We start from the raw sequence: 26,886 nt of genomic DNA, 5'->3' as shown, positions 1-26,886 counted from the left end.
ATGAATCGCAACCGTATATTTTCCGCCCGCGAGGTCGAGGACCGCATTGCTCGAGGCCAGACCATCGTGATAGCGGACAGTCGTGTCCTTCGACTGGACGGATGGCTCAAGAACCATCCTGGAGGAATTCTAGCTGTTAGGCACATGATTGGCAGAGATGCCACCGATGAGATTAATATGTAAACAATTCCCTTCTACCTTTCATCATAATGTCCCCAATTGGTCTCCCTTTGGCTGCCTCCGTTTAAAGGGTGAGTTCATAGCGCAAGTGCCGTACACTTCTTGGTACGAAAGTGGCAGATATTGTTGACTGAACATATGGGCTAATTACTCGGGGGGAACCACTCTTTTTATTCAATACAGTTACCACTCCGAAAAGACCCTCGCAACCATGGATAAATATAGAATTGGCCGTGTTGAAGGCCCCTGGATAAGTATGACGCCTCCTATCCGGGGTGGCATATTCTTTACCATGGATGACTCCAGCACCAGCTCCTCAGATGAAGAGTCCCGTGGATCTGATACAAGCGTTACCTCGATGGAAGACATTATGGAGACTCAGGAAGTGGCCAATGCAGACGTCAGGAAGCGAGCAGCTTCACGCAAAGCTGAGATGCAAGTCCAACAACATATGACGCCGGAAGAATATACACAAAGACTGGTGCAAAAGGAGCTTGATGATGACCACCGCAACTATCCCTCCCTGGAGCCGGAGACGCAGCGCCGTATTGCTACCAAGTACAAGCAGTTGCACCAGCGTATCAAAGACGAAGGCCTCTACGATTGCCCTTACATCGAGTATGGAAAGGAGCTGATACGGTATTCCATTCTCTTCAGCCTTTTTATCATCACCCTCAGGGCGGGGTGGTATATCCCGTCTGCAGTCTTCCTTGGCCTGTTCTGGCATCAGATCATGTTCACTGCGCACGACGGTGGCCATCTAGCCATTACACACAACTTCGTCATCGACACTCTCATTGCCATGTTCATCGCGGACTTTTGCTGTGGACTATCAATCGGCTGGTGGAAATCCAGCCACAATGTCCATCATCTTGTCCCCAATCATCCTGTAAGCCTCACTTCTGACCCTCTTATCATGTACGGTAAACTAACCTTCTTCAGGAACATGACCCGGATATCCAGAATATCCCCTTCTTCGCAACATCACCATCTTTCTTCAAATCCCTAAGGTCCACATACTATGATTTCGTCTATGTCTGGGACGAGGCTGCCAACATCATAGGCCAATACCAGCATATCTCCTACTATCCGATCATGGCCATAGCTCGGTTCAACCTTCTTCTACTCTCCTGGATGCATCTGCTCTCTCCTCGCTCCGCTAGTTTCGGTGCCGTTGCCTGGACCAAACCAACTGAGATCCTCTTCATGGCTTGCTACTGGTATCTCTACGGATACTGTCTTCTGTGGTGCAGCATTCCAACTTGGCCCATGCGCATCGCCTTCGTCCTCATCTCCCATATCATCACCATGGGCCTTCACGTCCAAATAACGCTCTCACATTTCGCCATGTCTACCTCTGACGTGAGTGTTGCTGAATGTTTTGCCCAGCGCCAGCTACGTACCACGATGGACGTCGACTGCCCTGCGTGGCTTGACTGGATCCATGGTGGTCTCCAGTTCCAGGCCATCCATCACCTCTTCCCTCGTGTCCCTAGGCATAACCTGCGCAAACTCCAGGGCTGGGTCAAGGAGTTTGCTGAAGAAGTTGGCATCGAGTATAAGATCTATGGCTTTGAAGACGGTAACCGTAAGGTCTTGGGACGTCTTGGGGAAGTTTCCAAGCAGGTAGAGATGCTGGTTCAGTGCCAGAAGTACATGGCTGCTACTGGAGTGAGCGGTCTTCATTGAGAATTGGTTTTTTAGCAGTACAGAGTACACCAACAGCACCAGTCTCAAAACACATTCATTATATTTGCATTATTCTCCTTTTTGTTCATCAAGTTCTGAAATGTTGCATCTAAAATGTCTACTCTTTCTTTTCCTTTTCTCCTTATTTGCAGCTTTTACTTGTACATATTCTATTCAATAGACAACTAGATACATTCTATTTACTCCTATGTTTGTCGTTGAAGTCGAGTTTGTACCTTGCGTCTTCATCAGTTAAGCTTATTTTGCTAGTGGAACCTTGCGCCGCGTGGGCCCCCACAGCCGCAGACGGGCTCTTCCGCCAGCTTCCGGCCAGCTCAACGTGTAAGAAGATTATTTATTATTGTTTAAATCCTTCAAAGCCAGGGAAAATCCATGTAGCTATAAGGAAATTTATTTTAATCTTTATTAACCAGGTTAAAATTATTATTAACACTTCAGTCTAATGCCAGCCCGAAGCTCCGAGCCCCTGACTTCAAACATAACCTGGACTCCAACGAATAGCGTTGCACACGCTGCAGCAAGGAACGCGAGACCGAAATAAGAGCCGACGATGCCATGTATTAGGCCCTTCAGTCCGTCCAAACCAACGGCAAACCCGACGAGATTCGCTGCCATCATTGGGAGGATATTTCCCACTGCTCCAATACCACAGAGCACACGGTATGCATTTGGATGTGATTGCCATTTCTTCGCAGGGAAGAGAATGGTACAGATAACTTCTGGAAGGACGAATAGCGTGATAAGCCAGCCCCACATGAGCAGTCGGAGGTTGATGTCATGCCAGATAGCAACAAAAGTGAAAACGGCAAGGAAGTTCATCACACCGCGGGCTTTAGAGAGTATGGACGGTTTACTATCACTAGGACTGCTTGTGCCAGATCTAGCTCGCCCACCTCCACCGAGAGGAATGTACATGTACCGAACAACCCACCTATTGAACGACCGGTGCCAGCCGCGCCAGAACGCGAGGGCGGAGTAGTTGTTGGACATGCACCGGACCATGTTTTCTGGAGGGTCAATGCCGTCGACTAATGCCCACAAGCGGAAGAACCGCCAGGGGATGAGTAGCTTCAGCCAGATGATATGTAAGTTGAAGTACCCCAACATGCTGAGCTGGAAGGGCGTATATGCCGACCAGTCAGGAGAGGATTTGGAGATTGCGACAACATAGATGTAATGGAGAACCAGCTCCATTGACAGCAGGGTAAGCAGGAAGCGTACCCCATAAAGAACGGTGCGAGATCGGGTAAGGGAAGCTGGAGAGTAGTGTTGCTGGTTGATGTAGTCGTTAAAGGTAAGGATTGGTCCGGCAAGGTAGAGAGGCGAGTAAAGAATATAAGCTACATAATTTTGTAGATTATACGTGGAGGGCGGAGCGGGCATCGACACGCGGTCACGCTCCGATAACGCAGAAGGATCAACTTGTTTCTTCTTGGGAGAGTCAGTCATCTTGGTCTTGCTGAAGGTTAAAAATTCCAAGGGTACGTACCTCTACAGGGCTTCCGAATCGATAATCCAGACTCCAGTAATAGTCCATGTTAAAACTTATCAGCCGGAGGACTGTAATTTTAAATAGCACCTCCCACCTTGGAACAATTCCTCCAATACCATCCACCCACTTGGCCCAGGTTATAAAAGAAGAATCGGTATTTGGGGAAACTATTTTCGCAAGGTCCACAAGAGGATATCCGTGAAGCAGTTCGTTTGAAAAGAGGATGCCAATGTTGAAAATCCATGTCGCAGCAGGTATCTGGGCTCGTTGGAGCCTGGTCGCAATTAAATAGTTGATCCAAAGAATAGCCAGGATCTTGAATGCGGAGACGCCGTGCAGTACTAGGATAAGTACTATCCCAAAAACGTAGTCAAATGTCACTCGCTGCTTTAGTCGAGCCTCTGCATCCGCAGCACAACCCTCAGGCTTGTCGTCATCCTTTGCTTTTCCGCCGGTTGGAGGGGCAGTCGATATTTTTGCGGGGGAGAGATGTTCGTAAACTCGACGGAGACAAGGATGGAAGACCAGAAGCAAGGTCATATAAGGAATGTTATCGCGAAACGTGGAGTATTGGGAATCTGAGTTATCCTGCGATTGGTAGCAAGATGTCAGAAACCTAGGTACGGTTGGTAAGAGAGTAAGGCTCTGGGGGACACAACTCACAACTTTACGGCCCGGTATCCAGCCTGGATCCAACAACTTAGAATAGCTCGAGTACGTAGGGTGAGTGGCTATATTCCGAAAGACGCCATCAGGGGTTCGTTAGTAGTTGTACGTTGGCCATCCCCTTTAAAGCTGGTCATTCTGGTGAACGCTCACGTTGTGAAATATCAATTACCGCCTTGAACATCAACGGTACTATCGTAAGGAAGGCGAGGTAGTAAAAGTAAAATTCAACTGTATTCCATCTTGAAGGAGGCGCTCCGGCTTTCACGGACTCCAACCTCTTCCCGTCCGCATCACTCGAACTCGATCCAGGGGCAGCATCATGTGAAGACGTGGTGACGGCCTTTATAGGCGTCGTGGAGGAGACTGTAAAACGAGTGTCGAGGGTATCCAGGGAGTACAGCCTCCGCAACCAGCGAATGACCCCCATAGCGGCGCTGGAATAGGAGAACAGCGAGTGTTCTTCAAGGCTCGCCTTATCGTGTGTCAAATATGAGCAGCGGATAACCAGTGATAACTGATTGGCTACAGCGCTTGCAGGGATGTCGCGCTTAACGCGCTTATGCAGTATGATTATATAATAAATGACAAGGATAATTTATACAGTACATTATTCTATAGTTTCTTTTATATAATTACCAAGATGTTTGATTGAATAAGTCGATATTGATATTTTGGCGATGTTTTTGATATTCGCTGAGCGGTGGCTTTCAACTGATTATTAGCATGTCAAAATGGAACAGGAGCCATAAAATATGATTTCTTCATCGGAATGGGTGGTATCGTTTAGAGGCTAACGGCAGCACTGTGGCCATTTTACAGGTTAATGAAAAGGGATGAGAAGATATTTAAAATGCTTTTCAACATTCTCGAGCTCTGCTTTATTAAATATAATATCACCCTGATTTCTAACTGCGGTCAAAGAAAGAGGTCGATAGAATAATTAAAGGACCGCCGGCTATATAGATAGGGCTATTCTGCCTGCGTTTCTTAATAGTAATGGTTTAGAGGACTCCTGCCCTTATATTTCCTAAGCGGTCATATCTTTAAATTGTCAGCTTGGTTCGAGACACGTTAACTGTGAGAGCTACCTTTATATCCCCCCTTAGATTTCCGAATCCACCGAGTCATTCATTCATTTCATCGTCACAAAAGGCGGTGACGGCGGGCCAGGAGAGGAGAATCAGAACCAGAAGAATCCTCACGCACATTCTCCAGGGTGGCAGCGCGAGGAGTGCGGGTCCGAGCACGTCGAGAAAAGTTCAAACGGGGGACGGGAGTCCTGTTAAGGTCGGGCCGCTCGGGTTTATACTCGGGGTACCTACATACATAGCCTCGCTGCTGTCGGTACGGAAGGTCGCAGGAGAGACCAAGGGGGGCATGACGGGCGTACGGGAGGCCTCGACGTCTCGCAACTCTATCAAGGTTATTGTGAGTTTGTGATTTCCCCGTTTCTATAACTAGGGTTGGCCATTTGGTTGTCCGGCCTTGAGGAAGATTAGGTGGCTAGACGGCGTAGTCAGGCTCCTTGTGCTCAATAGCAGTAGAGCCAGTGGCAATGAGATACGCATGATACCTTATTTCCATGGTCGTTTCATCTTCAAGCCAACTTGTGGTTAGTTCAAGCGCTTTAGTCATCATTTGTGCAATTAGGATTCTGGGTATCAGGAAAAGTTCTCTTTTCTTAACTCCCTTCTGTCCTTCTGCAATGTTGAGAGTAGTGCCGCCTGACGATGCTGGCCGGTAGCAAGTTCAATTTTTGGCGCTCGGTCTTCCAGTCAGACAAGGAGGATAAATCTCTCTTCTCCTTTCCCTTATCTTTGAGGGACGAGAAGTGCACTTCCACTTGCATACAGCCTATTGTGTATATATAGATAAGTATGCAGGGTATAATATGCATTTGTTCGCTCCTTCATAGCCAAGTATATATAACCTGTTTGGAATCGCTTCGAAGTGGCGGCAGAAACAGCATCCTCTCTACATCCAAGAGGCCACCGTGTGTCAAGGAGCCTCCTGCTTTCCAGCAGAAACCGACACTGGGTGGTTATACCCTCGGTGGGGATATGTGAGTTGGAGGTACGAGCCTGCTTGTTGAAGGTACGAAATCGTGGAATTTATCGTGAAGTTCGAAACCAGAAAGGAGTCTCGTGATTGGTCAGAATTCACTCCCGGGATTCACAACTTAACTCGTCGCGATGTATCCACTTAAGCGCGACGCCGACTAGTTTGGCGCGTTTCATATTTGATATTGATATCAGTTCGAACAGAAACCTGGATAGACACTGGTAAGGTTACAGATGCATGAGAATATCACATAGTGCTTTCAATTTAAGTTACCACATTATATTATCTGGCTTCCTTGTAACTACTGACGTGTCGGATAATTATGATCTCATCTCTGATGTCACCGGCTATGTCTATAAATATCAGGAGACAAACCGCCATCATAGAACTAGTATAAACACAAATGTGGTCTCGCAATTTCACCCGGGGCCTTTTAAGTCGCCATACACTCAGTATTTTACAGATACATCGAAGAACTCCACAGTTTCAAGGAATTTCTAACGTCAAAATGACATCTTCCAAAGCTGGTATTGGCGGCGCTTTCCAGCCAATACAGGAGAAACAAGCACAGAATCAGCCAGGGTAGGTGACTTCGTCAAATATACTATTTGTAAGCAGTACTAACCAATTCCCCTAGGCTGGAGAAGAACCTAGCCCCTACGAGTGAATCGACCAAGCTTGAAGGAGCCCATGGATTTGTTGAGTATGTTGGCAGTGGTAAACTAGAGGATAAAAAGGCCATCGTTACAGGGGGCGAGTATGTAGCTAGCAAATTCTCTGTTTTCAGGCGCAAATATACTAACTAGACCTTCATAGTTCTGGCATCGGTAGGTCTGTGGCCATCCTTATGGCCCGCGAAGGAGCGGATGTCACCATGATTTACCTGCGTGAAGAGCAGGAAGACGCTGAGGTAACAGCCGAAGCGATTAGAAAAGAAGGAAGAGAGTGTCTTCTATACCCTGGAAACCTCACAGACGAGCCAACCTGTAGATACGCGGTAGCCGAGCACGTCAAGAAATTTGGCCGCGTCGATATCTTGGTCAACAACGCATCGAGACAGTTTCTATGCAAGGAATTTACAACAATCAACCTCAATGCTGTGAAGGATACCTTTGAGTCCAACATTCTGCAAATGATTACTCTGTGCAAATATGCCGTGCCGCATATGGAAAAGGGAAGCTCGTAAGTTGCTACAGCCTTTGTCAGGGTATGTTGCGGTGGATTAACTCAAGCTGAAAGGATCATAAACACCTCTTCTGTCACTGCATTCCGGGGTTCGGGATCCCTTATTGATTATGCTTCCACCAAGGGAGCTATTATCAGCTTCACAAAGTCGTTGGCTAAAAACTTGATGCCAAAGGGTATCAGAGTAAATGCAGTTGCGTTAGTACCATCATATCTTTACTATACTTCTTTCTCGCGCAGAATGGCAATATTAATATGTTCTGCCTAGTCCCGGCCCGGTTCATACACCTATCCAGCCTGCCTCGCGACCAGCTGAACAAATGGAAGGATTTGGATCCGGCTCTCAAATCGGTCGGCCCGGCCAGCCCAGCGAGGTCGCTCCAAGTTTCATCTTTCTGGCGAGCAAGGAAGCCTCGCTATACTGTGAGTCCTATGATAGTATAGCAGTTAAGTCATCAACGTACTGACGAGAGATTGTAGATGGTCAAGTTTTGCATCCATACCCCCTGGGGGATTAAAACAAGGTAGTGGCATCGGAGGCATGGAACACTCTTCAAAGAAAGTATGAGTATATTAGCAAGTCTGGCCAAGAAAAGAAGTAAAAGAAATAGGAAAGGAGTGTTATGAAATGAATTAAAAATAATGCGCTAAATATTGAATGCTTGGTAGAGGTTAATCTTCTAAACTCCGCTTTTTCAGAATGGAGAATTTCCGTAGGCCCAAAACTCCGAGCACCATACCCATAGAAATACAGTCACAAAGCTCTGGTGGCGTCGAAAAGGGGCCGAAAAAATCCCTAAAATAATACGACAAAGGCGAGCAGTAAAAATGAAATTGAAGGATGCCTAGATGACATCCTGTCGGTCCCAACCGGTGGGTTTGACAATTTCGGCAGATTTAGTAGGATGAGGCTTTTCCGGATTCTCATACTTGGCAGCATAAGGATTGGGATCGATCTTCTGGTTCAGATTAGCCAGCGTATGGTTGACCTCTCGGTGTTTGGCCTCGTCAGCCCTGATATAGTAAAGCAAGTCAACCATTTTCTGGTTTCCTTTAGGCATGTTCCAGTATTTAATTGCAATATCCGGTGCCGGCAAATCTGTCCAAGCCGGTAGTTTACCGGCTTCCAAGTCCTTGATGGCATGTGTGTATGTCAAAACAGCTTCTTCTTCTAGGTATCCAACGAATCGGTGGCACGTTCGTGGCGAGATAAGATAGGAGAGGAAGAAACCGTTGAAGAAAACGCCTTGAGCGCCGAGTACCATGAGCCTCATAAACCAACCTGGTTCAGCAAGTTTGAGGAAGGTAAGGAGATGCATGTGTTCGTTGTATGCTTCTTCGAGGAGTGTCTCGATCCAGCCATTGTCACGTTTCATCTTCCTTAAGCTGTGAAGGTGCCGAAGCATTCCTCCAACCATTCCAGGGACGCCTGCCACGGTCTCCAGGAAAACAAAGCGGATAAGCCATTTTCGTTCGTTCATCTGGAAGTGCTTGGGCGGTGCTGGTTCGCCTGCTTTAGGGTGCCTGTAGCCGGTAGCCAGGTCAGTTCCCCATCGGAGGAGACGTACGGTACCCAGGGCAACCCAGTCCGACCAGCTTTTCGTCTCTCTATGGGCAACTATGATATCTTTCATTTGTTTCTGAGTGAAGCTAAACGTTACGTTAGTTACAATGTCCTGTTATGAGTATCTTGAGGGAGTTTTTTCTTACACAGGGTGTTCGAAGGCTGACTCAGTCTCAACTATTCGTTTTGTTTGTTTTGGTGCAGCGAAGAACTCCTTTAGCCTTGCTGGGGAAGTAGTAGAGAAGTTTCGCCCCTGGTCATGGCTGTTCTGGTTATAGAGTGAAGCCGAGTTTCCTCGCAACCCAATAGCCAATGTTGAGGGCCTGAAGCTACTGTTTAGGCACTTTTGTGAGAGGAGTCTTGCGCCAGAACCCTGGACGAGGACTCTTAAGGGGGCAGGTGTTGGAGCGTGCATTGGAGCAACAGCGGATAGTAGACAATGAAGGCGTAGTGGTAAAAATCAGTAGTAACTGCAGTAATCCTTATTATGCTGGACAGAAGAATACCAAGGTATAGAATTGGCTTCTTCCAGGAACTGCTGCCCCTTGTTGTTATATAAGATTCTTCGAGCCCACAACGAACCAAAGAATAACAAAAAGGGATGATGTCATAAGGAATAACCTTATTACCTAAGCAGGATTCCAGCTCCGAAAAGACCCGCATCGCTTGGCCACTTTAAACGCGCTGCGAAGGGCCGGGGGACCTTTGCCGCCAGTTATTACCTTGCTGCAGAAGCATACAAAAAGCACAGAGAAGAGACAGGCGGCAGTAAAAGTCAGCAACACTCTTAGCGACAAAGAAAAGGCGAGTAAACGAAGGAAAAGTCGGCCGCTGTGCACTGAAACTTGGAGGGAAAATTTTTCGATTGTTATGACTCTTCCTGACACTTCCGAGAGATCCCGGGCGATTCAGCCAGAGAATGATATCAATTCGCTAGTTAGCTCAGCCCTCTGGTTCAGCGCCAGAAAATTTCTGCTACTTCAGATGATCCATCGGACATATCCTCTCATAGCCCTTTGTCTAGCCCCAGGTATTTCGATCGGAGGATACGTACACGTACTCCGTTGCTCCCTAATCCTTTTGCTGGACAGCCAAATATAGCTTAGGTCACTATACATGTTACAGCCAACCACAACTATCTTCGCAGAGTAAAGGTGGGTTTGAAAGTAGGACAAATCCAACTCTCGGGCCGAGTGTCCCTTTTACCGAACAACCTGGAACTTCGTCTCACCCTCCTTGAGCTCGATGTCGGTCTTATCAACTCCGTCTACCCGTGCGTGGCTTGGGCCTGAAGAGATGTCTTTCATCAGCTTGCCAAGTGGCTCCTCTTCTCCCTGAGCCTCACCCTGGACCTGTTTACATGGTTAGTCCAGGTGCAATGGTATGTTGTGCACAATTTAGACACGCACGGATCCCTGGGTGGTGTTTCTGCACCAGCCTGTTATTCCATAGCTGTTGGCTCGTTTCTGAGTGAAATCACTGATATGTTCGTCAGCTACAGCTAGGACGATCAAATTTAATTATTAAGATTTGCGATACCGGAAACAGACACCTTTTGGAGTGGACCTGTTAGTTTGCTCTCGCATCTCAAGTTGTGTTCAACATACCTTGGACGAGCCCGTAAACCTCGAACGCTATCTAAGGCAATTAATATGTATGTAGTTAGCTGGGATAATTAAGATATGTAAGACTCCAACTTACTCTCTTAGCCATTATACGCAGAATTAGAGGATCGCAGTATGCACCTTTCTATATGTTTAACTGGCTGTCTCGGGTTGATAGGAGTTGGTTTTGTTTGATATCTTGTTGTTGCACGGCACTAAAATGCAGTCATAGAGAGGCACGTGATTTTTTTATTTTTTATTTTATTTTATTTTTTGGCCAGAGTAAGCTAACTAGTCAACTTTTGGACGCAATACGGAGTGAATCATCGATCTTTCAGTGTTATTTAGATCTCATTTACAGAGCTAACGCCTTTAACTCGACCCTAAAAAGCTATCAAAGTAAATAAATATTCGGTTTCTCTGGTGTCTTTTATCATCTCCTAACCAATCTGGTCCAATTACCAGCGTTCATTTATTAGGTTTAGCCAATAGTATTAATTAAATTTAAACCAATGATAGCGCGTATCAACTATAGCGACCGGTTAAGAGACCCGCCGCAGAACTGCACAAATTGTTGCCTGTCATGATCCTGGCCAGACAAGCAGCGTCTGCCAGGATATATCATTAAGCAGTGAATTACACAGCGCAGTACGGAGTAAGCTCAACTGCATACTACACTGGACTCACTCTCGTTTCCACAATCACGTATGTGTTTGTTCTCCCTTGTACCTATCAATTGCCCCTCTGCAAGCCAAAATGATATAACATTTGTTAATGAGAACTCTACCTACTAATTAGTGGGTCAAGTAACGGCCGTTACGTGCGAAATGGGTGAAATTGGAGAGTACTGGGAAGAGAACAGAGCGTACAAGAAACGCAAGCTAGAACGCCGGAAAAACAACCCTCCAAAACAGCGCTGCTTCGATTGGATGATTACTAGCGGCATCAGCTATGCCAAAAACCGATCCTCCTTCAAGACATACCGTCATATCAGACCAGTGACACTAGCTTCTGGCACTGGCGCACGTGTTATCGGCGTTGGAAGTGTTGAGTTAAAGGTTCCAAGGTCTCCAGATAACCCAGAGGTTAATACACTCATACTGGACGTCGTTTTACATATACCTGGTGCCATTTGCAATGGATTTAGCCCCCAGATGCTTGGGGGCTCTACATCTTTTGGGGATCCCCTTCAGGGATACGACGATGATGAACAACCATCTTACTATGCTACTACCTTCTGTGGATTATGGAGGCTTGTACTCGACGGAAATCCAGAGGGAGAAACTCAGCTGGCTGAAGCCCGGAGAAATGGTACTAAGCTATGGTTAAGCGTATATATTAACGAGGAAGATGAGGAGCGTATATTTGGTAACTAGTCCCAATGCGAGACGGTAGACTATCTGCTTAGTGCTTTTCATTCCTATGGTCGACTAGTCAAGTCTGGGGCTATATATTTGTTTGTGTCTGTTCACTTCGCATAGATATGTTGTGTTTCAGTACCTGAAGCCGATGCTAGCCCCTCATGTTTTTATGAGTATATCTACATCCGGCCCAGTTACCCAACCCCACCCCGCCTACCACCATTAGATGGCCGTGCTATTCCGGCCCGTCATTCAAATTCCGAACGTGTCGGCTGTGGATTCTCATATAGAATATACATTTCGTTACCTAGCAAATTTCTTGCTAAAGGCATATAACTAGCTATTCTCTCTGCCACCGTTCAGCCGGCTCTTCTTTTTGTCTCAGCAATTTGACATTTCTAAACGCGGTGACTTGCATATTTTGTCTTCTACATTCACTACTCCATACTGTTTTGAGTAGCTAGGCAATAAACGCTTAAGATGGAGATCTGATGGCTCAAACGAGGCCAAAAGAGCCTGAATATATTGTTGAAAGGTAGTCGCAACTCTACAACTAGATACATGTTATCCATAACTCAGGCGTCAACAGGTCAAAAGTTTGTCTTGCTTCAAACGAGTTGCCACCGACATCCTGAAATGATCTCTGCGACTGATATATATACTGATGTTGGATAATGCCGATATAAGGAATAATCGTAATTTCAGTAGGTACGCCCACCTTTCACTGCTTATCTCAGACTCTATTCATAATGCAAAGCATGCGCGCCAATTCTTAAACACACTTTTATCGGAGAATTCAAGCGGCTCGGCCCGCACATTGTGGGGAACGCGCCAAAGATTCCTTCTCGAGCTCACCTTTCAACTTGCTGCCTTGACGTTCATTTAAAACAAAGTAAACATTGGTTATTTGAGGCACCCTTGGAACTGGAATGGAGTTTACTTATATCTCATTTACGATGTAGCATTTCCTAAATCCTTGAAGTAGGAGACATCCGTAACCGGTGGACAGATATACTCTGTAGTTGTACTTTTTATATGTGGTTCAGTATATGACCCCTTCTATAATAGAAGTATTTAAAGCAATTTAAAGAATAACATATTTATCGAGGGGAAATATATTCGAGTGAGTGCTTTAGACCTGCAGGGTGTTCGTATATTCAAAAAAGAGTGGGCCTGGCATTGTATCTCAACTAGCCTACTAAGCATTTTGGGCATCCCAGTCAGGCGTCAAGCGTGAAATAGGATAATTCTGAGCAGGTGTCACTTCGTAGGAGCCCGGCGACAAGATCATGTCTTCCTCTTTGCCTTTCGCTCTCTAACACAAAACTCCAGTGTTCGGGCAGAACAGCTGAGTAAGCCGGATATAGGAGTATTGATATACCGAGGAGGTATTACGTAATAGGAGCAACGAAAAAGTTCCAGAAAGGAAAAAAAAAAAAAGAAAGTAAAAAGAAAAAAAAAACATCGAAAGCCGTTTTGGCCGAAGCGATTTTGTTTTTATCCAGAGCTTGAAACTCCAGCGTTAGAGCTATTTGGTGCTTCTCCATTCGTTTGTTTCAAAACTGTTTATCTATTTTTCCTTAGCTACCATGGACTTGAACCCCAAATACGACGGCTATGACTTTCCCTTCCAGTCCGCCACTCCGCAGAATGGCCACCCCGGACACTTGACCGATCAAGAGATAGCTGCAGTCCACCAGCTACGGATGCTGCTGGAGGCTGAGGGATATACAGAACGCCTTGACACTTTAACATTGGTACGACAGTACATAATTTAGTGGTGAAAGAAATGGTAAACATCAACACTGGCTAATCAGTACGTGGCGGGATGACAGCTACGATTCCTCCGTGCTCGCAAGTTCGACGTAAATCTGTCGAAGCAGATGTAAGGCTAAGGATATTCTGGTCTGTCTATAGATAGATTAGCTTGGACAGAGCATTCCACTGACCGCCTACAGGTTCGTTGACTGTGAAAAGTGGCGGAAAGAAATCAAGCTCGATGAGCTCGTCCCTGTCTGGGACTATCCCGAGAAACCCGAGGTTTCCAAGTACTATAAGCAATTCTACCATAAAACGGATAAGGTTCGAACCTCGGGACACCGACTACATAGTTCTCATGGTTAATATCTGATGAACTTTTTCTAGGATGGTCGCCCTATCTATATCGAGACACTCGGTGGCATTGACCTAACAGCCATGTACAAGATTACCACCGCCGAGCGTATGCTTACCAACCTTGCCGTTGAGTACGAACGTGTGTCTGATCCTCGCCTCCCTGCTTGCTCCCGAAAGGCTGGCTCCCTCGTGGAAACTAGTTGTAGCATCATGGATCTCAAGGGCGTTACTCTCACAAAGGTGCCTTCGGTGTATTCCTACGTCCGCCAGGTGTCTGTAGTCTCTCAAAACTACTACCCTGAACGGCTAGGGAAATTGTACTTGATCAATGCACCATGGGGTTTCTCTACTGTCTGGAGTGTTGTCAAGGGCTGGCTTGATCCTGTTACCGTTGGAAAGATTCACATTTTGGGTTCTGCATATAAGGCAGAATTGCTTAAGCAGGTTCCTGCAGAGAACCTACCAAAGGAATTCGGCGGCTCCTGTGAATGCGAAGGCGGTTGCATGAACTCCGATGCTGGCCCCTGGCATGACCCACAATGGGTTAGACCACCAAAATGGCAAAAGAAGGAAGAGGGGAATAAGACAGAAACAAAGGAGAATGAGACTGCAGCGGCTATTACTTCCGAGAAAAAGGATCCTTCCGAGACAACTGGCACCGAACCCACTGCGGCAGCTCCTGTTGCCGGGGCTTAGATGGTTAACATATTTGTTAGAGTTTGCTATATAGGTTGTATTACCCAATAGAGACCATATTTCAGGGGGCACAGAGATACGGGCGACCAGCGAGTTAGTTGGTATACCTACATACCAGCACACTATTATTGATTATTCATTATAATTTACTATGCATCCCTTCAATAAAACATAAGTCAATTAAGAGTGGGTTTCCGCGCCCTTGTTTGAGTAGTTATGACGACACATCGGAGAATATTAAATTATTACGAGACAGCGATCAGGACCTTTTGTCTGTGCTGCTTTATCCACTTCACGAAAATAGACGAACTTCACAACTCTGAGGGATAATTATCAAGATTGGAAGACATATTGATCTTTCTTGTCTAGTTAGGGGTAAGGACGTACTATCAAAGCAAGCCTCTCAACTGCAACCTCGGATTATTTCGAGTGATATAAGTATGTAATCTAGTTGCATATCTACGATGAGGCTTCATAAAATAGACGTATTTTCTCCTTCTTAGCTAAATGAAAGTATGGCTCAACCAGGTAATCCTAGTACAACTACCAGAAATGCTCATTGGATATTGGTATCTTAGGGAATACTCCTTAGCAAATACTCCGTATGTTCTGCCCCTTTTCCAACCTGTCCTAGTTGAAAGTTTTTAAGTTTACACTAATGCAAATTAGTGGAGAGTAAACTTTATCCTGTGCAACTCGACGCGTCTACGCGGCAACTTTAAAGTTTAAATATCAGGGCACAGGGGTAGGCATGGACTTGGTGATACATGGCTTGAGATGCATGCAGATATGCAGAAACCAGGGAGGATCTTAGATTTAGATAATGTACCGAGAAGCACTCGTTTATTTACTCTGCCATCATTCCGACCATTTATAGCAAATCTTGTCTATCAATTCGGCCTCAACATTTCCGTACTATCTTGACGGTTATAATGGTATACTAAATATAGGTGGAAGTTGAAATGCGGATTGAAAATTAGATTGCGTAAGATCATCCAGGCGGTCACTAGATTTCATAACTTTGTTGTGAGATGTTTGTCGGGGAACAAAATTTATACGTCATAGTAATATTTAAGGCGGTTGTACAAAATACCCATACCTTACCACTATAGCAAGGACATAAATTCATTTCACCCTCATGGAGGACATCTATGGAACATTTCTGAGCCTATATTACTGGCGAGTTGCACATGGATAGAATCCTTGGTAGGGAAATCAAAAAAATGCATCTCGTACTCGCATGAAGGTCTTGAGTGTAAGAAGAAATATATGTAGATTGTGGCATTACTAATAATAGATATAACTGACATGTTTTCAATTTCATCCAGGTTTTGTGTAATTCAGAAACTCATTGCACGCCCATGAAAGAAAATGACAATTTCGTTCCTTGGGAAAAAGAGGTTTGAAGATAAGAGGTCAGACATACCTTTAACAAAACACTTTTCTCAGCTTGTTGAAGACGTTAGCTACAAGGTATGTATCTTCGGATGATCAAGTTATACTTGAAAGATCATCTTGATTAGTATTTTGTGTATATTGCGGTCATGGTATGGTTGGAAGTTGTGTCACCGACTATAATCACGTCAATATATCGCATGTGTAGGCATCTCTTAGCTTTCGAATTTCGTTTTGACATATAAATTCATGTTTTAGTGTACGCATTTCTAGAAGAACGTCATTAGAAGGGTCCAAGGGAGCACTAGTTGGTTGATAACTCTCATGCGTAAGATGAAGGTTGGTTGTCTGTAGAAGTAAATATATAAAAAGTTACCAAGTGCAGGTTGGATCTAGGTAAGTATAGATTGGCAATGGTTGACCACGTTGAAAATAGTATTTGGACGCACATTTTTGCATGCCGTACCAAATACGCGGCCGGACAATCCTCCATTTATACTAATGTGTCACAAGCGGTAAACACTTTGCGAGAGCCTACTTGGTCCAAAGAATTATCTATATACTCCTGGATGCAGTCACCAACAGCTGGACAGGAACCATGCCGGGTTTCTGGTCCTTTAAGTGCAACTAAGTATACACCTGATGGCATAAAAAGACGAACATAGCTGACCTGCTGGAACTGAAGGGCATCGGGGAGACATAAATAAGCCATATGGGGTACGTCCTCTCCGATATTGGCCTCTTTTCTAGACCGCCATAAATAAAACACGCCAGAACAGTCTTCATCCAGCCCATACAGCGTGTTCTTCAAATCTCGGAAAAGATGTCAATAAAGCAGACGCGTTCTAAGCCTCTGCTTAGGGTTGTGCGGTGCCGTTGAATGGGACGACCCTGAATGCACATCGTCTCCTTGTCGGGACGATAGTAACCAGGATGAACCCGATAATTGTCCCCAGATGTTCCTCTAAGGGCATTCTTATGTTTTCATGTGTTTCTTGCACGGCAGCAACTGCAGGGGTTGAATGGCGAAAGGGTCTGGGAGAGGGCGCTCTCAATACGCCTGAACCCTTACCGACGATGATGGCATTCGAGGCGACGGTCTCCTCTCAGGTGCATACAGATTTAATTCGGCTCTGCAATTAGTTTGCTTGTTTCCAGATCGCAGGCAGCCACTGACTGGTTACACGCAAAAAACGGGGGCTCAACAGCAGCTTTCGTTTCCTGTCATCCACAGCGCCCATCTACACTGACCAACGGATAACCACATTATTTTCATATCCAAGCTGAGCACGAGACGAGCCCTCGGATACTACGGGGAGTTTCCTTAATGCACACGACGGATATGAAGTGCTGTCGATCGTCCCGTATAACTACAAGTCTAAATTGTGTGGCCAACCTGGCTGCGAGAAGGGGACAGCCATCCAGAATGCAGTGTGGCTAACTACAACAACGAATAATGAATGGCCTTACAGTTCGCCAGGTCGCTCGGCCTCTGATGCATCGCAATATGGCTACTCCCGGCCTTGGAAGAGAGCCCTATTTTAACTATCGGATATCAACAAACTCAGTACTCCGTACGGAGGAGGACTATCAGATTCAACAGCAGAAGAAGATTACGGAGGTTGGCCAATAGAGTGGATTGCCCCTGAAACCGCCGACCTGAAACTAAATATTTAGTGACCTGATTACTTTTTTTCGTCTTCCCTCTTCTTCGACAAGGATATGCACTGATGTGTTTGAGATTTTGCCCGTACTTACTATGAACAACTGGCATGGATAGGAGATTGGCCGTCCTTTCTGGCGTTTAACTCCTTTTGGTGATTTGTTTTGGTCGAGAGAGATTCATCGGTTGTTCGCCATCACACGCCGTGGAACTGTTGTTTGTTGACAGACAAGAAAGAGAAAGACGACACAGACGGGAAAAATGAGCGAAGCTATTGATATACCGACTGCTGATTCTCAGGGCGTCGCCCGTGAGTTGTCTCGGTCTCCCTCTCTGTCGCCGACGCCAGCAATATCCTCCTGTCCATCGCCGGTCCGCACTTTTTCGACCGTCTCGTCCATCTCGAACTTCTCAGGCGATGCTAGGTCGTCGGTGCTCTCCTCTGCCTCGACCGGCTCCCGCAGGAGAGGCTACATCCGCCCTCAGGGTGCCACGTTTGCAGAGTCGGCGAAGAACCGGGAGAGCGTGATGAGCCTGGGGAGCATCGCCCATCTGCAGTACTACTTTGCCCGGACCGGGCTGCTGGACGGGAAAGGTGCTCAGATGGCCAGAGCGAAGAAGAAGCCTACGGACGCTGAAATACCGAAGCTCACGCTGAGCCAGGAAGTGCATCTGGACGGGGATCTGGTCCAGAGTCCCATCGAGGCGTTCGGGGAGTTTGGGGGAATGGACGATGACGCTGGCGCATGGGATGAATACGAACATGAACCTCTCATGCTGCCGCCGACTGTGAGCACATACAGCATAAAGACGCATTATATACCGCCGCCACCGGATCTGAACGCCCTGAGACATGATCTACAGAATGCCTTGGAGAAGGCGAGAGACGTCCTGACGGCAAGCAAGGACGAACTTGCAGCCCAGAAGCTGGCAGCAAGTGAGCTTGCTACCAAGGAGGACGGCAGTAACCTACCTGAGATAGAGGTAGACGAAGACGCAAGTAATAAGAAAGACGACGACGACGACGACAACAACAACAACAACAACAACAACAACAACAACAACAACAACAGAAGCAACCGCAGCAATAATAATAATGACGATGAGAAGGATGAGCAGAAGGAGACGCCGTCAAAGAAGCAGCCCAAGGGCTGGGATGAGATACAGGGGATGCACATACTCGACCTGGTCACTCTGGCCATACGTGCAGCACGAATCTACTATACGGCCCACGAACACCCAGAGCGCCTGGCCCAGATCAAGAGTGAAAAGGAAATCAGGGCCGAGCTTCTATCAGTACTCGAGGTCCTAAAGAGATGGGCGTCCCGGTCGTTTGCCGGAGGACTCAGGGATAAGGAGCGGTCGTCCATCCTCGACTGGATCGATGGCATTGGCCGCATGCTCGAGCAAGAACGCAAGATAGAAGCCGGAGAGCGCCACAAGCGCAAGAGCTGGACATGGACAAGCGGCGATTGGACCGGCCACGAGCGTGAGAGGGAGTATCAATTCCTGCAGAACCTGACACCGCCAGCCGTCACTCCGCTGCCGGCCTGGGATCCCGTCGACAGCAGCGAGGACAGCAAACAGGAGCTGCCCACGCCCTTCCTGGCCCGTCTGCGGGACGGCCGGGACCTGGTACGCTTTCACAATGAGGCCGTTAAGCTGTCATATCGGCCCTTTGGCGCGATCAAGACGTTCCACGACGACGTGAACAAGCCGTACCGGATGGCAGATAACCTCCGCTTCTGGGTCAAGGCGGCCGAGATACGCTGGGAGCTGCGCCTGGAGGTCGATGTGATGGCAATTGTGACCGGAGACAAGCCGGAGGCCTGGAAAGGCTTCGATGCTGCCATCCTGCAGTGGTGCCGGACGGTGAGGGAGGAAGTAATGCAGGACTGGAGCTCCCGCGAGGAGGAGCCTGCAGTAAAGTCTCCCTCGACTCTGTCTCCATACGGATGATGGCGGGCCTTTTTTTTTCTCTTTTCTTCTTCTTCTTCTTCTTATTCTGTTTTTTTCTCTTCTCCATCTTATTTGTTTTCTCTCTCTGTCCGGAATATGTATATCTGGATGCATATACAATAGTATAATATCAAGGCTAATGTAACGAGACATGAATCCCCATTGGTACCACGTCGTACAGTCCATGTCCCTGTCCATGGATGCCAGGATGCATCTGCAATTGAACTGCCCGGTCTTGCACCATCATATGCCTCTGCAGCATGGTCCTTTTTCTTGTCGTCCTTCTCTACACGGGCGAGTATAAGGGGACCAAGATGGTATACGCACACACACACACACACAGCCCCTGATGTAGCGGTAAAATTGGTAGACAAGCCAGCACGGTGCCGAGCGGGAGAAGAAGCATGCCGAAATGCCAGGAGCCCAAGAGACACAGCGTAAACAGGGCAAAAGGGAAAAACGGGCGTGTAGAGGCCGCCGCCGTCGCCGTCGTCGCCGTCGCGGGCAGAGTGCAATTTCCAGGGGTTGCTAGCAAGTGTTCCAGGAGCGAGATCACCAACTTGCTCGCCAACTTCACCAACACCCGCACCCGCACCCAGAGGACAGCCACAACAGCACCCGCACCAGCATCAGCTACGAGCAGAGACATCTTCGCGGTATCGGTACAAGGGCTGGGACGGCATGGCCTGTCGCTGCTGAGCCGGACGAGCGAGCCGCAGTCGAGAGAGACGAGAAGGACGCCAGCATCAGCCACGCCAGCAGCTGGACGGGACGACGTATCAATGCCCCCAGGCGTCTCGGGGCCTGGCAACAGATCTGGCACTGCTGCTGCAGACTCGAGAGACCCTCCAGCGTCGCCGTCGAGCGCCGTCGACTCGATATTTCTCCCCAAGCGGGCGTCTGCTGCCCGTTCTGCTGCCCAACGCATCGCTTCCTGGTCACCGTCGACCCGAGATACGCCTGGAGTAGCGCCGGTCTTTGCTGCTGCAACAACAGCCAGGGCAACGTTAGATACTGCTACGACAAACACTGAGAAAGACGCGGCTACAGAGCACAAGGACAAGGGCAGACAGTCCATCTTTCGACGGCTGTCGCCCAGTCTTGCGGCGCGCGTGAAGCTGCTGGACGGGGCTTCAAGCAAGTCTGACACTGCGTCGGCTCGAAGCCAGTCCAAGAGCCCGGTGGGGAAAATACCGGCCTCCCAGCTGCAGGAGCTCGAACGACAGAACGTCGACCTCTCCATCCGGGTGCAGCGGCGCGGACGGGCGTGGAGCGGTGGACTGAGTGCGCCGCACCGGGAGCAGGACTCTGGCCGCACACTCTCGCAGACAAGCCCCGTTGAACCAGAAGCCAACGACCACGCCGAACGAGACGCAGTAGCAACAGCAACAGCCGCACCAACAGCCGCACCAGTTCCAGTTCTAGTCCCAGCACCGGTGGTAGATCATAGGATCCTCCCTACTGTGGAGGAAAAGGACGCGTCTACTGATACTGATATACATTTGAGTACCATGGGGACGGCGGGAATGAGCCACGGGGCGACGATAGATGCTGCCGACTCTGACATCCCTCCGCCGCCGCCGCCCAAGGACACACCGCCGCTGGGACACTCGAGCACCGGGTCAAACGCGTCAGAGTCGTATTTTAACCCTCTCGGCCTCAACAGACCGGACTCCATATACTCCTTTTCCCGGGCCTCTTTCAGCAACCAACTCTCACAGCTCACATCCATCAGCCTACCACAACCAGCCGCCCTCGAGGAGAGCATAGCGTCGATATCGAGTGCCCCGGCCGCCGTGCGAGCGCTCAGCGGTGCTGCAGACCAGATTCAGAAGTGGACAAACAAAGCGTCGGAGGTGTTGGGGGGACTCGAGGCCGAAGATGACGTCGAATGGGCTGCTGCTGGAGGCAGAGAAGGCCTGGACGATGTTGACAAGGCCGTCTCCAAATTCGAATGTCTGGTCAATGTCTATGTCAAGGCGATCGAGGAGGTCCAGGTCCGCGAGGACATCGCAGAGGTTGGCTCCGAATCGCTGAATAACATTGTCACACAGATGGAACAGACCATTCAGAATTGGGGGAAAGTAGGCGCTCTGCTACATGGAGTCAAGGAACAGGTCGAACTGGCAATGGAATGGGAGGAGCTATGGAACGCTGTACTCGGAGATGTCGGCCTAGAGATTGACAACCTGTCGAGAATGATCTTTGAAATGGAGGAAAAGAGACACAAGTCCGTCATGGTCATGGAGATGGATAATGAGCCAACAACAGGTCTAGATATCAACGAGCTTGAGACCATTGTCGAAGAGACGCCGTCAAATATACCTACAAACCCACGGCTTAATTTTGCATCCTTCATGTCTTCTGGTACGCAGACACCAGGAACAGCCAACCAGCAGGATGAATCAAGCTTGCTGGCCTTGTTTGCACGGATGCAGCCACTTCGGGCATCCCTTGACTTCTTACCCATGAGACTCTCTATGTTCCAGTCCAGAGCCAAAGATATCTTCCCCAGCGCCTGCGAAGAACTCGAAGACCGAAGACTTCGTCTCGAACAGGGCTACAAGAAACTGGAAACAGACTCTGAGGCGCTCAGACGCGAATTAGCTGAGGACAGATGGGTCATCGTGTTTAGAAACGCAGGCAAACAGGCACACAAGATGTGCGAGTCTGTCGAAAGGAGCGTCTTGAAGCTGCGTGAAGCCATCGAGGGAGGCATACAACATAACAATCCCACCGCGCTTGCTAAACGTGCAGAGAACTTTGAAGCAAAGAAAGTGCACTATGGATCAGCTATTGAACGGGTGCTTTCTATCATCCAGAAGGGCATCAATGACAGACTGACTGTCAATGGTGAGATTATTCGGCTTCTTGCCGACCTGACAGCGAGGTTTGATGCGCTGCAGGCCAGTGTACATGCCATGGACGCACTGTTGGATGAGCTCAACAGTCGACAACTACGAGATTCTGTCTCGAGCATTCTTACGCTCGACAGCCCTGCAGGCCGAAGCATCGGTACCCCTGGAAGCTCTCCTGCTTCGTCGGTCATCATATCAAACGGCAACACCAATGGTAGCACGGCTAACATTAACAACCACACCATGATACAAGATACCAGCAGGCGAAGTAGCGTTGCAGGTGGTGGCAGCACCGCCTCTAGGGGTACTGCAGCAAAGCTCAAACGCCATTCTGCTCTGCCTGGCCCAACTTCTACCGGCATTGGACATACACCTCGCAAGCCGTCTATACCGCGAGCAGTCAGCACACCTAAGATAACCACTACCAATCACTCCGGACGTCCTGCATCGCGGACAGGATTGGTAGACCCATTGACTGTCCTCACATATTCAAACTACGTCCCTGACGGTAGACCCCGGTGGAACGCAACATACAACACCAAAGACCTCGTTGTAGGCCACGTCTACAAACCACAAAACCCTCCTCCTGCATCATCATCATCATCATCAAACAGGAACCTCCCTGTCCCCATCTCTTCTCGTTCACCTCGTCCATCTCACAACCAGTCCACTTATTCCTTTGGCCTTCGCAGCCCCCTCAGCCGCGAATCCTCTTCATCCCCTGCTCCTGGCAGACCATCAAGCCGCCTTCATCGCGGCGTAACAGACCGTGGCTCCTTGGAGCCTGGTACCAGCCATGCTCACGGAACTGCTCCATCACCATCTCCCTCCCCCTCACCCAGACCATCAGTCTTTGATCCTCCTCCATACAGCAAATTGCGCAAACAAGCTGCCGCTGCAGCATCATCCGCTTCTTCCACCATTACAACCGCAACAGCAAGGCCAGCATCAAGACTAATGCCCCCTACTCCGACCCGAAGGGCAAAGACCCCTGTACCGAGCGTCCCTGCTCCAACACCAGTGTCCAAGCTAGCTGCATCTCCTAAACCAGCACTTGCTACTGCCCCAAGAAGTAGACAGAGTTATGCTGGTGTTCCTAGCTCTCGGACCAGTTTTATGCCAACCAACGATGGCCCTGGGGCTAAAAAGTCCGCTGGGCCTCCACCTGTGGTTGCCCGTCCAGGCACTTCTCTCGGTCACTCCAGCCGTCGAAGCAGCATGCTTCCTCTCCCTAGAACAGGAGTGGCCGGTCGATCCGGACGTGAGAGTGCCACAGGTACTCGAAAAGACGAACGGCCGCCATGGAGGTAAATCTGGTCCTGCATAGGGCAAGCAAAGTAAGAAGAAGCATGCATGATTGAATTCTGGCGCTGGAACTGAAACCGGAACTGGAAAGACGGTTGCAATTGTTCACCTTTTGTTCCTTTTCCATCCAATTTACTTTTTCTATCTCCTTTTAATTATTTCTCTGTCCTGCTTCGATTTGATATCTCCTCTTCTCTCCCACAGTGTTTTTGGTCTTCAAATTGGCCGTCTCGTTTCTCTTTCTGTTTGCTTGCTTGATAAGGACCCTCTCCGTCAATATTCCGTTCCTATTCTATTTTCGAGTTAGCCATACTTTCTATTTCTTTCTCTACTTACCTTCATCACTACTAGCCATCCATCCTCTATCACCCCTTTCACCCCACATCTCCCTATCCGCCTACCACCTCTTGCCCGACCAGACTGTGCTTATCATCTTCGTACTGTTTGATTGACCAGTCGAACCAACCAGAGCTCGAGTTCAACTAGTCCAGTGCAGAAGAGTGCTTTCATCTCATTTTCATCGATCTACATCACACCTGTCTTCTTTAAAAATGTATTTTGATACTTTCACACAATACCCATTCGGCACTTTTTCTCTCCATCCAATTTGCCTGCCTGCCTTCTTGCTTGCCTGCGTATATTAGATTGTGCTGTACTATATTCATAATAGTAGTGTAATAAGTGTATATTTCTCGCTCCAAGAAAAAACAGAAGAACAGTATGTACAAAAAAGGGGGTGACAAAAAACAGACAGAAGGAAAATGCAGCTTGGCCCGTTAGAAGGCCAACGGCCCCGGGCCAGCCAGGTTAGAACCTAAACGCGAGTGCCAGAACCAGAATACCAAAAGGAAGGGTAGCGGGGAAAGCATAGGGGGGTTAGAGGGTAGAAGGGGGCGTGGGTGGGTGTAGGAAAGGGGGAAGGAGATCTTTTTTATACGGTTTTTTGTCTTTTCTGAATTCTTGTTAACCAAGTCAACCAACCAACTAACCAACCACCCGCCGGCCGACCAGGGGATTTAACCAGAGTGTATATAGAGTGAGGAAATGGGGAAAAGGGGATGAAGAAAGGAGAGAGAAAAAGGCAGGCTAGGAAAAATTGGGAGAATTGGGAAGTGGTACAGGGGCGTTAAAAGCATAAACATGAACATGAACATGAATAAACAGGCATAACTGGAGAAAGCGAGGTGTAGTCAGACCGAGAGGAGGCTGTAAACACGTATAAGCAAGCAGATTTGGGTAAGCGAGGATAAGCAGTGAAGCGAATCAAGCAGACAGTTAATGGAGCTATAGGTGTAAGTGTATATCAGCAGGCGACTAAGTGAGAGAGCGAAAAAAAGAAAGAAAGCAAAGAAGACTAACCACCAACCAACTGGTAAGGTATTTATTTGTATAGGTCGTAATGCGTGGTATCCGCGGCAAGGTATAGCGTGGCATTAGGGTCGTTAGAAGAAGAATGAAGCATGAGAAAGAAACGCCGGTTAGTCGTTGACAGTTTGTATCAGGCCGTCATCGGAAATCTAGCTGGAAAGCCCTCCACTTGCCACCCACGACGCCGCACCTGGGACATCCGTGGCCCTGCCTACCGTCATGTTTGCCATTGGCGTGAATGCTCGAGTGGTTGGACATTGTCGTGTTGGTGCTGTTGCTGCGTGCCAGCCTGTTTACGGCAGAGCTACCGCCGGAGCGAGGGCTGCTAGTGGGGCCAAGGTTGAGAACGGAAATACCCATTGCACCGACCGTGGAGGAGGAAGACGGAGGGGAGCCTGCAGATGAATGCATGGAGAGGGATAGGGCAGGAACACAGTCTCTGCAGACGCCACAGATGCATTCTGTGCAGGCGAAGCAGTCCCGGATAGCCTTTGGGCGGGAGCAAGACGCGCAGTAGATGTGGATGTGCAGATCCTTGTCCCTAGAGATGGAGACGTTGGAGGTCGAGCTCGAGGCGGAGGTGGAGGTGAAAGGAGCCGGGTTTGAGAGACGGTGGCGTGGATGGAGCGGGTGGAGCGGGTGGTGAGCATGAGGGTGTGGGTGCGGGTAGATGTTGTGCTGCTGCTGTGGGTAAGAGGTGACCGGCCTGGGAGGGGAAAGATAAGGCTTGGTGACGTCCATGCTCGACTCAATAGAGGGGAACGGCTCGAGGTCAGTGTCTCGATCGCGGTGGAAAGGTGGTGGAGTCTGTGACTTTTGCAACGGCGAAGCGGTGTACGGAGTCGGCTGAAGCGGGTGAGAGGTGGCGGCAGCTGGTTGCGAAGTGATGGAGGTCGAGTTTTGGTTGGAGGTTGGCGGCGACTGGAACGCTGGGGGAACCGATGAGCGATGCTTGATGCTTGCCAGTGAATTAAAGGACGGGGAGTGAGGCTGGAAAGAAGACGACGATGTTGGGGGAGGCGACTGGGGCACCGGGGTGATGTCTCGATCGTCGACTTCCGTGGCCGAGGTGGCAGCCTCGATCAGGTCCTCCCATCGCTTGCCCTGGACCCAGGCGGCGGCCGTCTGCGGCTCGGCAGAGAGAGCTTTGCGCTCGTTGAGCGACCGGCGACGGGTGATGTCTCTAAAGTCCTTGAAGTCCTTGGAGCGGTTGCGGTCGTGCTTGGCCTTACGGGCCGGGTGCGAGTGCGTGAGCGACCCTTTCCGAGACCGTTGGATCTTCTGGTTGCGGTTGATGGGTGGCAGAGTCGACGAGCGGCCTGGCGGAGAGTGGGTATGATGCGGATGCAGAATGGACGGCAGCAGCTCTCGCTGCCGTGGATGAAAGGAATCCCTCAAGTCACGGATGGGCGGCAGCTCGACCGACCGGATGTCCGTATCATCCTAACCACGTAGACACACACGCACAATTAGCATCCATTGGCTCAAAATCAAACAGCCTAGACGGCCGAGAGAGGGAGAGATGGAGAGAGGGGGAATGAGAGAGAGAGAGAGAGAGTAAGGGAGAGGGACAGGACAATACCGGCTCTGAGTCCCAGTCGAGACGATGGTGCTGCTGCAGCTGCGCCAACGCCACCGCAGCCGTAGTAGCTGCCGGATGCTCGACATCCTTCTCTCTGGCCTGGAGCTGCTGCTGCTGCT

At 48.7% G+C, this 26,886-nt stretch overlaps 9 protein-coding genes across 9 annotated transcripts; 6 read left to right on the top strand and 3 right to left on the bottom strand.

The window, feature by feature from the left end:
* TRV_03106 (uncharacterized protein) lies at positions 1 to 1,869 on the top strand (the record flags this gene model as incomplete). The annotated part of the gene is made up of 3 exons (XM_003022726.1): positions 1 to 179; positions 364 to 1,069; positions 1,123 to 1,869. 3 exons carry the CDS (start codon positions 1 to 3, stop codon positions 1,867 to 1,869), a joined length of 1,632 nt encoding a protein of 543 aa, XP_003022772.1.
* A 447-nt stretch (positions 1,870 to 2,316) lies between these two features.
* On the bottom strand, positions 2,317 to 4,478 carry TRV_03105 (uncharacterized protein; the record flags this gene model as incomplete). Its single annotated transcript, XM_003022725.1, has 4 exons — positions 2,317 to 3,345; positions 3,380 to 3,970; positions 4,046 to 4,113; positions 4,202 to 4,478. The coding sequence occupies 4 exons, from the start codon at positions 4,476 to 4,478 to the stop codon at positions 2,317 to 2,319; spliced, it is 1,965 nt and encodes a 654-aa protein (XP_003022771.1).
* A 2,142-nt stretch (positions 4,479 to 6,620) lies between these two features.
* On the top strand, positions 6,621 to 7,298 carry TRV_03104 (short chain dehydrogenase/reductase family protein; the record flags this gene model as incomplete). The annotated part of the gene is made up of 3 exons (XM_003022724.1): positions 6,621 to 6,694; positions 6,750 to 6,869; positions 6,929 to 7,298. 3 exons carry the CDS (start codon positions 6,621 to 6,623, stop codon positions 7,296 to 7,298), a joined length of 564 nt encoding a protein of 187 aa, XP_003022770.1.
* An 844-nt stretch (positions 7,299 to 8,142) lies between these two features.
* TRV_03103 (uncharacterized protein) lies at positions 8,143 to 8,931 on the bottom strand (the record flags this gene model as incomplete). The annotated part of the gene is made up of 1 exon (XM_003022723.1): positions 8,143 to 8,931. One exon carries the CDS (start codon positions 8,929 to 8,931, stop codon positions 8,143 to 8,145), a length of 789 nt encoding a protein of 262 aa, XP_003022769.1.
* A 2,361-nt stretch (positions 8,932 to 11,292) lies between these two features.
* On the top strand, positions 11,293 to 11,841 carry TRV_03102 (uncharacterized protein; the record flags this gene model as incomplete). Its single annotated transcript, XM_003022722.1, has 1 exon — positions 11,293 to 11,841. The coding sequence occupies one exon, from the start codon at positions 11,293 to 11,295 to the stop codon at positions 11,839 to 11,841; it is 549 nt and encodes a 182-aa protein (XP_003022768.1).
* Positions 11,842 to 13,415: 1,574 nt separating this feature from the next.
* TRV_03101 (uncharacterized protein) lies at positions 13,416 to 14,637 on the top strand (the record flags this gene model as incomplete). Its single annotated transcript, XM_003022721.1, has 3 exons — positions 13,416 to 13,583; positions 13,753 to 13,908; positions 13,972 to 14,637. 3 exons carry the CDS (start codon positions 13,416 to 13,418, stop codon positions 14,635 to 14,637), a joined length of 990 nt encoding a protein of 329 aa, XP_003022767.1.
* A 3,319-nt stretch (positions 14,638 to 17,956) lies between these two features.
* On the top strand, positions 17,957 to 19,654 carry TRV_03100 (uncharacterized protein; the record flags this gene model as incomplete). The annotated part of the gene is made up of 1 exon (XM_003022720.1): positions 17,957 to 19,654. The coding sequence occupies one exon, from the start codon at positions 17,957 to 17,959 to the stop codon at positions 19,652 to 19,654; it is 1,698 nt and encodes a 565-aa protein (XP_003022766.1).
* A 404-nt stretch (positions 19,655 to 20,058) lies between these two features.
* Positions 20,059 to 23,823, top strand: TRV_03099 (uncharacterized protein; the record flags this gene model as incomplete). Its single annotated transcript, XM_003022719.1, has 1 exon — positions 20,059 to 23,823. One exon carries the CDS (start codon positions 20,059 to 20,061, stop codon positions 23,821 to 23,823), a length of 3,765 nt encoding a protein of 1,254 aa, XP_003022765.1.
* Positions 23,824 to 25,323: 1,500 nt separating this feature from the next.
* Positions 25,324 to 26,886, bottom strand: TRV_03098 (transcription factor RfeD, putative; the record flags this gene model as incomplete). Its single annotated transcript, XM_003022718.2, has 2 exons — positions 25,324 to 26,504; positions 26,653 to 26,886. Coding segments are annotated over 2 exons (1,415 nt in total), but the record flags the coding sequence as incomplete, so codon positions are not given.

Source organism: Trichophyton verrucosum, assembly GCF_000151505.1.
Source record: "Trichophyton verrucosum HKI 0517 chromosome Unknown contig00263_1.f1.exp, whole genome shotgun sequence".
In the NCBI taxonomy this organism is placed as follows: domain Eukaryota; kingdom Fungi; phylum Ascomycota; class Eurotiomycetes; order Onygenales; family Arthrodermataceae; genus Trichophyton; species Trichophyton verrucosum.
Note: the sequence above shows the minus strand (reverse complement) of the source record. Positions and strands in the feature narration are given on the sequence as shown.